At 37.9% G+C, this 14,375-nt stretch overlaps 1 protein-coding gene across 1 annotated transcript in view; it reads left to right on the top strand.

The window, feature by feature from the left end:
- The window catches only part of iqgap2 (IQ motif containing GTPase activating protein 2), a 111,617-nt gene continuing 97,242 nt past the window's right edge, over positions 1-14,375 (top strand). The window contains exon 1 of the mRNA XM_061906334.1: positions 1-321. Coding sequence (XP_061762318.1) covers positions 276-321 — 46 coding nt within the window. The 5' untranslated portion in view covers positions 1-275. The remainder of the gene's footprint in view (positions 322-14,375) is intronic.

Raw genomic sequence — 14,375 nt, 5'->3', positions numbered from 1 at the left:
TCCCCTTTTCCCCTGCCCATAAACCGTTTGAACGTTTCCACGTCACAGTCACTTTGTTGAGAAGTCCCATCAAAGAGGTGCACACCATGGGGACCAACTGTCACAAGGGGAGTTTCTGACAACCTTCATTCTCCTTTAATACTCAAAAAATAACACCTTTTATTGATTAGCTCCGTGTATTGACTGACACGCTCCAACGAGCGCGTGTTTGGACGTTCGCTTAAAGGAAAAAAAAAAAGTTGCAGGGGTTTCATCAGCGGAGGAAACGAGGCAGGATGTATCATGAAGAAGCGGCTTCACTACATAAGCCACGCTATGGAAGTAAGTAGCACTTTTTATTTGCAATTGTCATTTAAAACGCTGGTAAAATGAAACCGGAAGTCGGCTGGTCGTTTGATGAGCAGCAGGTGGTTGAGCAGCACCTGACACCTCGTTACCTGGAGAAAGTGCTAAAGTGCTAAAAAAAGAAAAATGGCCTCAATTTTTTTTAAATTCTGTTTAAACTTCAACATCTGCACATTTGGAGTTTTTCCTCTGTTTATTCAACATATCGGCCACATAAGGTATTTTCTCATCTGGTTAACCATTAACTGAAGTGGGAAAAAAACTGTCAGCTCATCATTAGTGGCTTCAGCAAAGATGTACTGTAGTTGATCTTGTCACAGCACACATGAGGGCAAAGTGCACGTTTTAAGAGATAAGGCCAATCAATTGTGTCATCGGTGCAGACACACATGGGGAGGTGTGTGCCTGCAGGGCCTGCAGGCGCAAATGTTAGCCAAGCACACACAGGACAGCCCAAAGCTATAATTTGCAAATGTTCGCTCATGAATTTGCATGCTCTTAAAAAAAGAAAATAAAAACTTAAATAATCATTACTCAAATCAACCTCAGTCGCTCCCATAACAGAATGAGTCAACACCAAAAAGTCCCATGATGATGTGCACACAAAGGCAACAAAACCTTCATCCTGTCTGTTAAATATAACACTCAAATGTGCAGGAAGTGTGCATGTTATTTTGTATCGTTGATTTGTAAGCGTGGCAGTTGGTCTCTTCCTCATGCATAGAAATTACACAGAATGACCTAAAAATACGCTCCCAGATTTTTTCCCCCTAAAATATTTGATTTATGATTTTTTTTCGACTCCCCCCTACTTTTTAAAGAAACAAATTCATACAAACGACAGCGATAATTCACATTTTGCTTTTATTTTATCCAAAACTAGTGGTTTGAAATGGCATCGCATATTAATCAAAGCTTAATTATTTTTTCTATAAATTCTGTTCATCCATTCATCCATTTTCTACTGATTGTCCCTTTCGGTTTCGCGTGGGTCGCTGGAGCCTATATCTCTGCTGCACCCTGGACAAGGCGCCACCTCATCACAAGGCCAACACAGATAGACGGACAACATTCACACTCACACACTAGGGCCAATTTAGTGTTGCCAATCAACCTATGCCGCCTCAGTTTATTTCGAACATGCATACGGTACAATGCAATGCATCACATATTTCCAGTTGTTTCATTACAGCACGTCTGAAAAGGAATAGGAAGAAGCAGAGTTTATTTAATCCTACCCCTTTTCATACCGTAGCCATTTGATCCCATTTCCATGTTGTCTGTTCGTACCAGAACAGTGAATAAATAAATAATATACCATAGTAAGTAAACCAGGGGTCACCAAACTTTTTGAAACCAAGAGCTACTTCTTGGGTACTGATTAATGCAAAGGGCTACCAGTTGGATGCATACTTAAATAGATTGCCAGAAATAGCCAATTTGCTCAATTTACCTTTAATAAATAAATCTATATATATAAAAAAAATGGGTATTTCTGTCCGTCATTCCGTAGTACATTTTTTTTTCTTTTACGGAAGGTTTTTTGTAGAGAATAAATGATGAAAAAAAAACACATAATTGAACGTTTTTTTAAAGAGGCGAAAACACGAAAAAAATGAAAAGAAAATTTTGAAACATAGTTTATCTTCAATTTCGACTCTTTCAAATTCAAGATTCAACCGAAAAAAATGAATAGAAAAACTAGCTATTTCGAATCTGTTTGAAAAAAATAAAAAAATAATTTATAGAACATCATCAGTAATTTTTCCTGATTAAGATTCATTTTAGAATTTTGATGACATGTTTTAAGTAGGTTAAAATCCAATCTGCACTTTGTTATAATAGATAACAAATTGGACCAAGCTTTATTTCTAACAAAGACAAATCATTATTTCTTCTAAATTTTCCAAAACAAAACTTTTAAAATAAATTCAAAAGACTTCGAAATAAGATTTGAATTTGATTTGACAGATTTTCTAGATTTGCCAGAATATATATTTTTAAATTTGAATCATAATAAGTTTGAAGAAATATTTCACAAATATTCTTTGTCGAAAAAACAGAAGCTAAAATTAAAAGTTAGATTAAAATGTATTTATTACTCTTTACAATAAAGAAAAATACTTGAACATTGATTTATATTGTCAGGAGTTATGAGAAGCAAAGTAAAAAAATAAATGAATTTTTTCATCAACAAGTGAAGACCAGGTCTTTAAAATATTTTTTGGGATTTTCAAATTCTATTTGAGTTTTGTCTCTCTTAGAATTAAAAATATTGAGCAAAGCGAGACCAGCATGCTAGGAAATAAATAAGATTAAAAAAATAGAGGCAGCTCACTATCTTTAGAACAGGGCAGTGGGCTACTCATCTGGTCCTTACGGGCTACCTGGTGCCCGCGGGCACGGCGTTGGTGACTCCTGAAGTAAACAAATATTAAATACATAAATAATCTTCTCTCTCGCTCTCTCTTCTACCGCTTATTCCCCTTTGGGGTTGCGGGGGGGCACTGGTGCCTATCTTTGCAGGGCCAACACAGATAGACAACACTCACATTAACACACTAGGGCCAATTTAGTGTTGCCAATCAACCTATACCCAGGTGCATATCTTTGGAAGTGGCCGGAGTACCCGGAGGGAACCCACGCAGTCATGGGGAGGACATGCAAACTCCACACAGAAAGATCCCGAGCCCGGGATTGAACCCTGACTACTCAGGACCTTCGTATTGTTAGGCAGACGCACTAACCCCTCTACAACCGTGAACCCCTACATAAATAATATTTATTTACAAAAAAAAAGAAAATGGTTGAAGATAGGGATGTCCCGATCCGATATTGATATCGGAAATCAGTCCGATATTAGCCAAAAAAGTGAATATCGGGTTTTATCGGACTGAATCTAAAAACTCCGATATAAGCGCTCCGATATAAGCTGTCCATTTACCGCTGCAGCACCTCTATAATAGGTGACTCTGGTTTGATCACACTCCAACACAGTAGGTGGCGGCAATGCCCCTTAACGCTGGTGCGGGACGCGGAAGAAGAGCGTCTCTGATCAAGCATGCACAGCCCATGTGATCACAACAACGACAACGCGTGTGCTTGTAGCAAAGTGTAGTGAATCACTACTCTTTGCTGCAAGCCGATCACTACTAGTGATGTCGGCTGTGTGGAAGTATTCTAACGTAAACTCGGACAAAGACGTTGCCGCCAACGTTTGTCAGGCGCAAGTGTCCCGTGGAGGGACAGCACCGGGAAGGTTCAATACAAGCAACCTCATCGCACATTTGAAAAAACACCACAAAAAAGAACATGAGGATTTTCGCGAGAGCAGCAAGGCGAAGCAACAAACCTCTGTCTCGCTTCAGCAACCCACGCTGGCCAAAAGCTTTGCAAGACGTGACAAACTACAATGGGAGAGCAAAAAGGCAATGGCCATAACAGAAAAGATAGCCCAGTTTATTGTGCTTGATAACCAGACCCTGTCGGTGGTGAGTAATGTCGGGTTTAAAAGTTTAATGGAGCACCCCGAACCTTGCTACATTATTCCTAGCCGCCACTACATTGTAGACAAAACTATACCCCAGATGCACGAAGAGGTTAAAAAGTCTTAACTCTTAACTTACAGCAGTTGGACAGTGGACAATATTGTGTTTTTTTTTGTCCCTGCCCACAGTTGTTTCCGACATATGCTGACAGTAAAAAAAATAACTGAAGTGAACTTGAATTGTTTGCACTTTAAAACGTTTATTTATTTTTTTAAAAATTGGATTTATTTAGGTTATTTTTCAGGGTCTTTTAATTAATTTTTTTATTTATTCTATTCAATTGTATAATTATGTTGGTATTAGTGGTTATTTTGCACTATAAATATAACATTTTGTTTTTATTGGATTTGTTGAGGTAATACTCTTGTTGAAGGTTAAAATATATGTAACCAATTGGTTAATAATAAATGGGTCAGTTTTTCCTATACCTACTCTTGCTGACTATTGTTTTCTGTTTTAACACTACAACATCAGTAACATCACTTTATCAAGCATTTTCTAACATTCCACACAACAAAATAAGGAATAAATATATGAATGATTCGTGCCTATATCGTATCTTATTGATATCGGTATCGGCCAATACTCAAGGCTACAATATCGGTATCGTATCGGAAGTGAAAAAGTTGTATCGGTACATCCTTACTTGAAGATGTTCAACATGATTATTGTTCAGTGTACTTTCTAAACTTTTGTACCATATTTTTCGGACTATAAGTCGCAGTTTTTTTTTACAGTTTGGCCGGTGGTGCGACTTATACTCAGGAGCGACTAATGTGTGAAATTATTAACACGTTACCATAAAATATAAAATAATATTATTTAGCTCATTCAGGTAAGAGACTAGACTTATAAGATTTCAGCGGATTTAGCGATTAGGATTGACAGATTGTTTGGTAAACGTATAGCATTTTCTATATGTTATAGTTATTTGAATGACTCTTACCATAATATGTTACGTTAACATACCAGGCACGTTCTCAGTTGGTTAGTTATGCATCATATAACGTACACTTATTCAGCCTGTTGTTCACTATTCTTTTTTTTGAATTGCCTTTCAAATATGTATTCTTGGTGTTGGATTTTATCAAATAAATTTCCCCCAAAAATACGTCTTAGACTCCAGTGCGACATATGTTTTTTTCCTTCTTTATTATGCATTTTCGGCAGGTGCGACTTATACTCCGAAAAAGACGGTAGTTTGATTTGGTGTAGTTTGAATTGGTTTCTCTTTAGATCAGATATAAATTGGACTTAGTATAAAATCAATTTCAAAACACAAATTAAATTAAGCTATTGTAGCTAGTTCTGCTACAAATACTGTGACACTTTTGCTCGTATGTTGATCAAAATCCATTCATTTTCTAATCAAAGCGAGAGTCAGAGTAAGGGATTCCTTGTTGGAGGCAAAACTTCTGTGTTGACAAGAATACTTCTGTAAACAAAAATGTATCGCTAAGACTATGATTACACCAAAGTGGCCCAAATCATATTTTTCTAAATCTCATTGTTTTACGATTACACTGCAAGTAAAATGTGATCTTTGTCAGACTCCAGTATTATAAAACACAGACCCCAATGTCGCCTCAACATCACATGAATGCGCAGTTTGATAGTGAAAATAAAGGAAGTTGACCGGATTCCATAAATGAACAAGGAAGTCGATACTACTACTTCTATAAAATAAAAGTTACCACACCATAAACTCCCACCTCAAAATGTGATGTCTTTTGATAGTCAAACATTCCAAAATTATGGAATGTCTGTCAGAAATTGGCATATCTTCACAAAGATGTATTGGGATTTGGGAACAAACAACTGTCATACGAACTGATTGGGGAACAACCAAAACATTTAATATTACAAAAGGAGTAAGACAAGGTTGTGTATTGTCACCTTGTCTGTTTAATTTATATACCGAAAACATTTTCAGAGAAGTCAAACATGGCAGGTGAATCTATAGGAGGTGTCAACATAAACAACTTACGATATGCTAAGGATATATCCTTGTTAGCAGTAAATATAAACAACTTCTACATGTCTGAATGATAAAGACAAACCGTATGGACTGGAAATGAATGTAACAAAAAACACAATGGTAGTGAGCATAATTCAACCAGTTCCTCAAGTAAACCTTAGAATAAATAGGTAGCAAACTAATAGAACAAGCATCAAATATGGTATATCGTGGTCAGATGCAGTTTGTAAATGGAAGAACTGATAATGAAATAAAAAGAATTGTAATTGCTAGGAAATCATATGAAAATATATCGAAACTGCTAACATCACCGAAAGTAAATATTGAAGCAAGGAAAAGAATGCTAAAATGGTGTGTGGTCTACCCCAAGTATCTGAGACATGGACCTCAACTAAATCTTCAAAGCTGCATAAGTTACATGCATGCAATGATTTTGTCCCATATGTCTTAGTGTGCCATGGTCTGGGGACAAGCCACGAAATGTTTTCAGTGAAGGCCTCACATCTGTGGAACTCTTTGCCACTGGAGTTTAAGTCACAGTCGGGCATTAAACTTTTCTCCACAAAACTGAAAAAGTGGTTTAAGGAAAATCAGAAGTGTGAGTACTCAAACTGGGTGTTTTTCACTTTTCTCAACTTTTTTTAAAAGCCTAAACGGGGATGAGGGTTGCAAATTAGCCTGTGGCTGGAAGTCTTATGTACTCTGACATCTGTTACCTATGGTAGCAATGCTTAATTGTACTGTCACTGTCAAATAAAAAAACAAAACAACTTCATCCAAGAAATTAGAAGCATTTGAGCTCTGGTTGTACAGAATAATGCTCATGGACAGATTTGAAAACAGACACAGACATTTCAGAAACAATGAATTTTAATAAACTACTACTAAACACAATTAAAACACAGAAACTTAAATATGTTGGCCATGTAATCAGGAAAGATGGTATACAGAGACAGCTATTAGAAGGGATGGATGGAAAGAGAGGAAGCGGAAGGCCCAGAGCAACAAGGACTACTAACATCAAAGACTGGACCAAGCTCAGCTACTGTGAATGTGTCAGCAAGGCACAAGAGCGAGAGAAATGGCGATCCATCGTATTAAACCTACAAACCGCAAATGAAACATGACACCATAAAAATGGGTTTTTTACAAACCCCGTTTCCATATGAGTTGGGAAATTATCCATCCATTTTCTACCGCTTTTTCCCTTTTGGGGTCGCGGGGGGCGCTGGCGCCTATCTCAGCTACAATCGGGCGGAAGGCGGGGTACACCCTGGACAAGTCGCCACCTCATCGCAGGGCCAACACAGATAGACAGACAACATTCACACTCACATTCACACACTAGGGCCAATTTAGTGTTGCCAATCAACCTATCCCCAGGTGCATGTCTTTGGAAGTGGGAGGAAGCCGGAGTACCCGGAGGGAACCCACGCATTCACGGGGAGAACATGCAAACTCCACACGGAAAGATCCCGAGCCTGGATTTGAACCCAGGACTGCAGGACTTTCGTATTGTGAGGCAGACGCACTAACCCCTCTGCCACCGTGAAGCCCTGTTGGGAAATTATGTTAGGTGTAAATAAAAACGGAATACAATGATTTGCAAATAATTTTCAACCCACATTCAGATGAGTATGCTACAAAGACAACATATTTGATGTTCAAACTGATAAACATTTTTTTTTTGCAAATCATTAACTTTAGAATTTGATGCCAGCAACACGTGACAAAGAAGTTGGGAAAGGTGGCAATAACTACTAATACAGTTGAGGAATGCTCATCAAACACTTATTTTAAACATCCCGCAGGTCTGCAGGCTAATTGGGAACAGGTGGGTGCCATGATTGGGTGTAAAAACAGCTTCCCAAAAAATGCTCAGTCCTTCACAAGAAAGGATGGGTCGAGATACACCTCTTTGTCCACAACTGCGGGAGCAAATAGTCAAACAGATTAAGAACAACGTTTCTCAAAGTGCAATTGCAAGAAATTTAGGGATTTTAACATCTACAGTCCAAAATATAATGAAAAGGTTCAGAGAATCTGGAGAAATCACTCCACGTAAGCGGCATGGCCAGAAACCAACATTGAATGACCGTCTTCTTCAATCCCTCAGACGGCACTGTATCAAAAACCGACATCAATCCCTAAAGGATGTCACCACATGAGCTCAGGAACACTTCAGAAAACCACTGTCACTAAATACAGTTCGTCGCTACATCTGTAAGTGCAAGTTAAAGCTCTACTATGCAAAGTGAAAGCCATTTATCAACAACATCCAAAAACGCCGCCGGTTTCTCTGGGCCCGAGATCATCTAAGATGGACTTTTGCAAAGTGGAAAAGTGTTCTGTGGTCCACATATCAAATTGTTTTTGGAAATTTTCGACAACGTGTCATCCGGACCAACAGGGAAGCGTACCATCCAGACTGTCATTGACGCAAAGTTCAAAAGCCAGCATCTCTGATGGTATGGGGGTGCATTAGTTCCCAAGGCATGGGTAACTTACACATATGTGAAGGCAACATATATCTGAAAGGTACATACAGGTTTTGGAACAACATATGCTGCCATCTAAGCGCCGTCTTTTTCATGGACACCCCTGCTTATTTTAGCAAGACAATGCCAAGCCACATTCAGCACGTGTTACAACAGCGTGGCTTAGTAACAAAAGCGTGCGGGTACTTTCCTGGCCTGCCTGCAGTCCAGACCTGTCTCCCATCAAAAATGTGTGGCGCATTATGAATCACAAAATACGACTGTTGAACGACTGAAGCTCTATATAAAAAAAGGATGGGAAATAATTCCACTTTCAAAGCTTCAACAATTAGTTTCCTCAATTCCCAAACGTTTATTGAGTGTTGTTAAAAGAAAAGGTGATGTAACACAGTGGTGATCATGCCCTTTCCCAACTACTTTGGCACGTGTTGCAGCCATGAAATTCTAAGTTAATTATTATTTGCAAAAAAAAAGATAAAGTTTATGAGTTTAAACTTCAAATGTCTTTGTTGTGCATTCAATTGAATATGGGTTGAAAAGGATTTGCAAATTATTGTATTCCGTTTATATTTACATCTAACACAATTTCCTAACTCATATGGAAATGGGGTTTGTACATGCAATACATTAAAGTAATATAATAAATGAATCGATATATTTATGTAGTGAAACATATTTGAGAGGGTTCTAATCTTTTTATGGTTAAGTAGAGAAGACACTGACAGCGTGGATCAGCATTATTTTTCAACTCCATTACGTAAACAACTTACGCAATGACATGTAAGCAAATACGCCACAGCGTCAATTCCGGTCCTCCGACAATCGCGATTTCTTAGGAATCAAAATATTTATTTACATATAACATATAGCCTATAATTTTTGCACTATTGTCAAGTGATGCACCGAAAAGTTGGATCTTGTGATGACAGTCTGCTAGATTGACGTTTCTTAATGGGGACAGGCGTTAAAGTCTTGTTTTCATGTTAGCATTTAAGCTGCTGGCATGCTAATGCTATTCTGCCCATAATTTTATCAACATGTTTTTTTTAGAAGATTGTAATGTATTACAGTAATACTAACCGTCGGTGGTTTTACAGCTGTTATCATTACTACAGTTTATGTGCATGTATTACAAACGCCCGCAGCTGCTGAAACAGCCCATAACAAAGCATGTATAAGACAATTTATCGAGGCTGGCAAAATTAGAGTTAATTTTCATTTATAGTTTAATTTACTTGACGAATATCGGCAGGTCGAAAAAATATCACAAATATTGTTACTATAAAGTTATCAAGGTTATCATCATAATAGTACTGAATGTGCTCAAAAAGTGCTGATACAAACAGTTAAATATATTACCAAATTTTACTTAAAAATCTTTCCTTGGCAGAAGAAACATTTAAATATTGTTGAGGATTTTTTTGAGAGACATTATTTGAGTGCTTATCTTTTTCTTATTTAATTTGTGAAAGGTTTTAGTGTTTTTTAATTTAAAAAGGCAAAATAAGTGTTATTTGTAAAGGGAAAAGACATTAATGTGTCTTGTTTTCATTTTAGCATTTAAGCTAGCTGACAATTAGCACGCTAGTTACTTTTTCAGGAGATGAGCAGTATCACCGCAAGTCAGTAAAAGTGCAGTATACAATCACGGTTTAACGATGATTAAAATTTGAAATGGTAATATACATATTTTTTTTTAACCACAGTTAGAAACGTTACTTCCCTATTTACCTCTGGGCTGATAACTGTCCTGTCCAGATGTTTTATCTTGATTTATTACACTTCTGAGTCTCATATATGAGTATTATATAGTAGACTTTGCATGCAGTTGCAATTCCAAGTCGTTAGAAGCCTATGGTGTGTTGCCTTGCTAGGAAGTAGGCTTTGCCATTAAGCTGACTTTGTTCTTTAATTTCGCCCTACAAAGTGTGTATTCTCTAAGTATTGTACTTTTTACACACCTGCTGTTTGATTGTACCATGCATCTCAGTTGTAGTTGCGTTACCAAATTTGGAGGTGTTGAAATCTCCATATAAAATCACTAATGCTAATATGATGTCAATTAGCATTGAGCTGGCGCATTTTGAAAGGTGGAGCTTTACTTTTAAGCGCTGTCTATTAGGCAAACTTGGGTATGCATACATAGAAATATGTAACATTACCTAGAAGCAGTCTGAATGAGTCTGCTCAGAAGGGTTTGTTTGCTTGCCAAATGTTTGAGTCGGACGTGACGTCACGTGCAAAAAGGGGAATTGAATATGGCATGGTTTGATTTTACGTGAATCAATACCTTGTCATAATGATGGAATTTGGCCCATGCTTATAAAAATATCGAATTTTGGTACCTATTCCTAGTTGTGTAAATATTTTTTTAAGCTTAATATGTATACTAATTAATCAACTTGTTCAACCACTTTGTCTTGGCACATCAGTGAGCACACAACCTGCAGACAAAACCCACACATGAGTAAAAGTGTCCTTTCAGACTCACCGGCGGCAACATCCAGTACACCTACTCCATTGCAGGTCTGACACCACTGCGAACTAAAAAACAATAATAGAAATATACAATTTGTAAGGGCATGTTTTTCTCTATTATAAATGTACCCAATGAAGTGTCTGGTGATGTGCCATGTTCTTCTCAACCTCAATGTGAACATTTTTTGGCGTATAATCGACTATCGGGTTTTGGTCAATGAATCCAAACAGGTGTTCACTCATCCAGAAATAAGTTCTGATTGGATTAGGCCACTGTAAGGACCCTTTTTAGAAATAATTAAATTGCAGGTTAGGGCTGAAAATCCATCCATCCATTTTCTACCGCTTATTCCCTTTCGGGGTAGCGGGGGGCGCTGGCGCCTATCTCAGCTACAATCGGGCGGAAGGCAGGGTACACCCTGGACAAGTCGCCACCTCATCGCAGGGCCAACACAGATAGACAGACAACATTCACACTCACATTCACACTCTAGGGCCAACCTAGTGTTGCCAATCAACCTATCCCCAGGTGCATGTCTTTGGAAGTGGGAGGAAGCCGGAGTACCCGGAGGGAACCCACGCATTATGGCCTTTTTTTAATATCTCGATATTTTTAAGCCATACTGCGGTACACAATCTATATCTCGATATTTTTACCTTGGCCTTGAATGAACACTTGATGCATATAAACACACCAGTATGATGATTCTACATGTCTACACTAAAACATTCTTGTTCATACAGCATTAATATATGCTCATTTTAAACTTTCATGCAGAGAAGGAAATCACAACTAAGTCAATTGACCACGAGTGTATTTATTAAACAGTTATTAAGCAATGGCACAAACGTTCATATCATTTCCAAAACAGAAAGTGAAAGATTGTCAGAAACAGTTTAAGTGTCAAATAAAAATGAGCTGCATAATAGGAAATCAAGTAGTGTTCGTCCTTCGCTATGTGTTAGGTTACTACGGACGTTATTAAATTCTGCTGTTGACTATTTTTTTCATACGGTGTTGATCTGGAAATGTTTGCCTCGGCATTTTGTGGGGAGTGGCACCGAGCGGACATGTGGAGGCACTCCTCATTCTCTATCGGGTGACTTTTCAAATTATGCTACAAATTAACAGTAATGCTACTTATGGTAGCAACGCTTTTGGCCCACACTTGATAAATTACGGGTGACTGTTCGACATATTCCCACTTGAAGCCAAACCACCGCCAGACGATGGATCCCCTGCTGTTTTTCTTGGGAGTTAATGCTTCTTTCACTCGCAACTTCTTTCTCTCGTAATACCACTCGCATGGCTCTGCTAGCATTACAGCTAACGTTACCCAATCTGCTACCTCTATGCTCCACGAAGGCGTATACATATGTGACGTATGACGTGACAGTATGTGACATATTTAAGAAGGTGCACTTACTGTCTGTGAGAAGGAGACACAAGAAAGAGTGGGAAGAGTCTGTACTGTAATGCCCGCAGCCAAAAGCAACTGCGTGAGAACGTATACTCGAATATCACGATATAGTTATTTTCTATATCGCACAGAGACAAACTCGCGATGTATTGTTTGTATCGATATATTGCCCAGCCCTACTGCAGGTAAACGCCCTGTCAGAAGTCAATTTGGTCTGCCTGGTCTCCCGTTGTTTATTGTAGCTGACTTTCTCAGGGGTTCATTGAACGTAATTTCAATTGATATTTGAGGGAACGTTTCATTATGTGAGTGTTAACGTGAGTTATTTCACTGCAATATGTGTAGATGATTAAATGAACTACAAAGCTCATATAAAAATAATACATAAGGTTGTCTCGATGCCAATATTTTGGTACTGGTACCCAGATGTATTTCGATACTTTTCTAAATAAAGGTGACCACAAAAGAATAGCATTATTGACTTTATTTTAACAAAAAATCTCACGGTACATTAAACATCTGTTTCTTATTGCAATCGAAGAACAATTTCATATTGTCATTCCTTATTCTATTATTTTGTCAAAATTATAAAGGACAAGTTAAAAAAAATCATGATTAATCTTCTTGTTCATTTACTGTTAATGGCTGGTTATTTTTCGTTTCCACATGTTCTGTCTACACTTCTGTTAAAATGTATTAATCAATTATTTTTCTGTTGGTATACTTTACATTATTTTTTGATGATACCACACATTTAGGTATTGATCCGATACCAAGTAGTTACAAGATCATACATTGGTCATAATTTAAGGTATCATGTGTCCAGGGACATATTTAATGAGTTTATAAACATTATATGAATTAAAAAAAAAAAAATGTTGTGATGATAAAAAATATTGATGTAATCATTGTAAAAACCCTGTTTCCAAATGAGTTGGGAAATTGTGCTAGATGTAGATATAAACGGAATACAATGATTTGCAAATCCTTTTCAACCCATATTCAATTGAATGCACTACAAAGACACAAGATATTTGATGTTCAAACTCATAAACTTTATTTTTTTTTGCAAAAAATAATTATTAAAATTTCATGGCTGCAACACGTGCCAAAGTAGTTGCAAAAGGGCATGTTCACCACTATGTTGCATCACCTTTTCTTTTAACAACACTCAATAAACATTTGGGAACTGAGGAAACTAATTGTTGAAGCTTTGAAAGTGGAATTCTTTCCCATTCTTGTTTTATGTAGAACTTCAGTCATTCAACAGTCCGGGGTCTCCGCTGTCGTATTTTACGCTTCATAATGCGCCACACATTTTCGATGGGAGACAGGTCTGGACTGCAGGCGGGCCAGGAAAGTACCCGCACTCTTTTTATGAAGCCACGCTGTTGTAACACGTGCTGAATGTGGCTTGGCATTGTCTTGCTGAAATAAGCAGAGGCGTCCATGAAAAAGACGGCGCTTAGATGGCAGCATATGTTGTTCCAAAACCTGTATGTACCTTTCATTATTAATGGTGCCTTCACAGATGTGTAAGTTACACATGCCTTGGGCACTAATGCACCCCCATTCCATCAGAGATGCTGGCTTTTGAACTTTGCGTCGATAACAGTCTGGATGGTTCGCTTCCCCTTTGGTCCGGATGACACGATTTCGAATATTTCCGAAAACAATTTGAAATGTGGACTCGTCAGTCCACAGAACACTTTTCCACTTTTCCACTTTTCCACTTTGCATCAGTCCATCTTAGATGATCTCGGGCCCAGAGAAGCCGGCGGCGTTTCTGGATGTTGTTGATGAATGGCTTTCGCTTTGCATAGTAGAGCTGTAACTGGTTTTGGGTTTTGTATATAATAGTTTATAATTAGGTTCACCTTGACTGACTGTTGCATGCATAGGTAAAGGCAGCTCTATGTTGCATGCATAGGTAAAGGCAGACCATAGAGCATACAGTATTTTGTGGTCTGTCGCTGCATGGGTGTTAACTGGGTTTTCTTTTGTGTTTTTTGTGTTGAGGGTTGTGTTTTGGCTAACATCACTCATGCTCACAATGGCAAAGACTATCTGATCTGTTTGCTCGCACTGCAGACATCATTTATTCAAT

Source organism: Nerophis ophidion, linkage group LG07 (genome assembly GCF_033978795.1).
Source record: "Nerophis ophidion isolate RoL-2023_Sa linkage group LG07, RoL_Noph_v1.0, whole genome shotgun sequence".
Taxonomy (NCBI): Eukaryota; Metazoa; Chordata; class Actinopteri; order Syngnathiformes; family Syngnathidae; genus Nerophis; species Nerophis ophidion.
The sequence above is the reverse complement of the archived record's forward strand: the minus strand, read 5'-3'. Positions and strand labels throughout refer to the sequence as shown.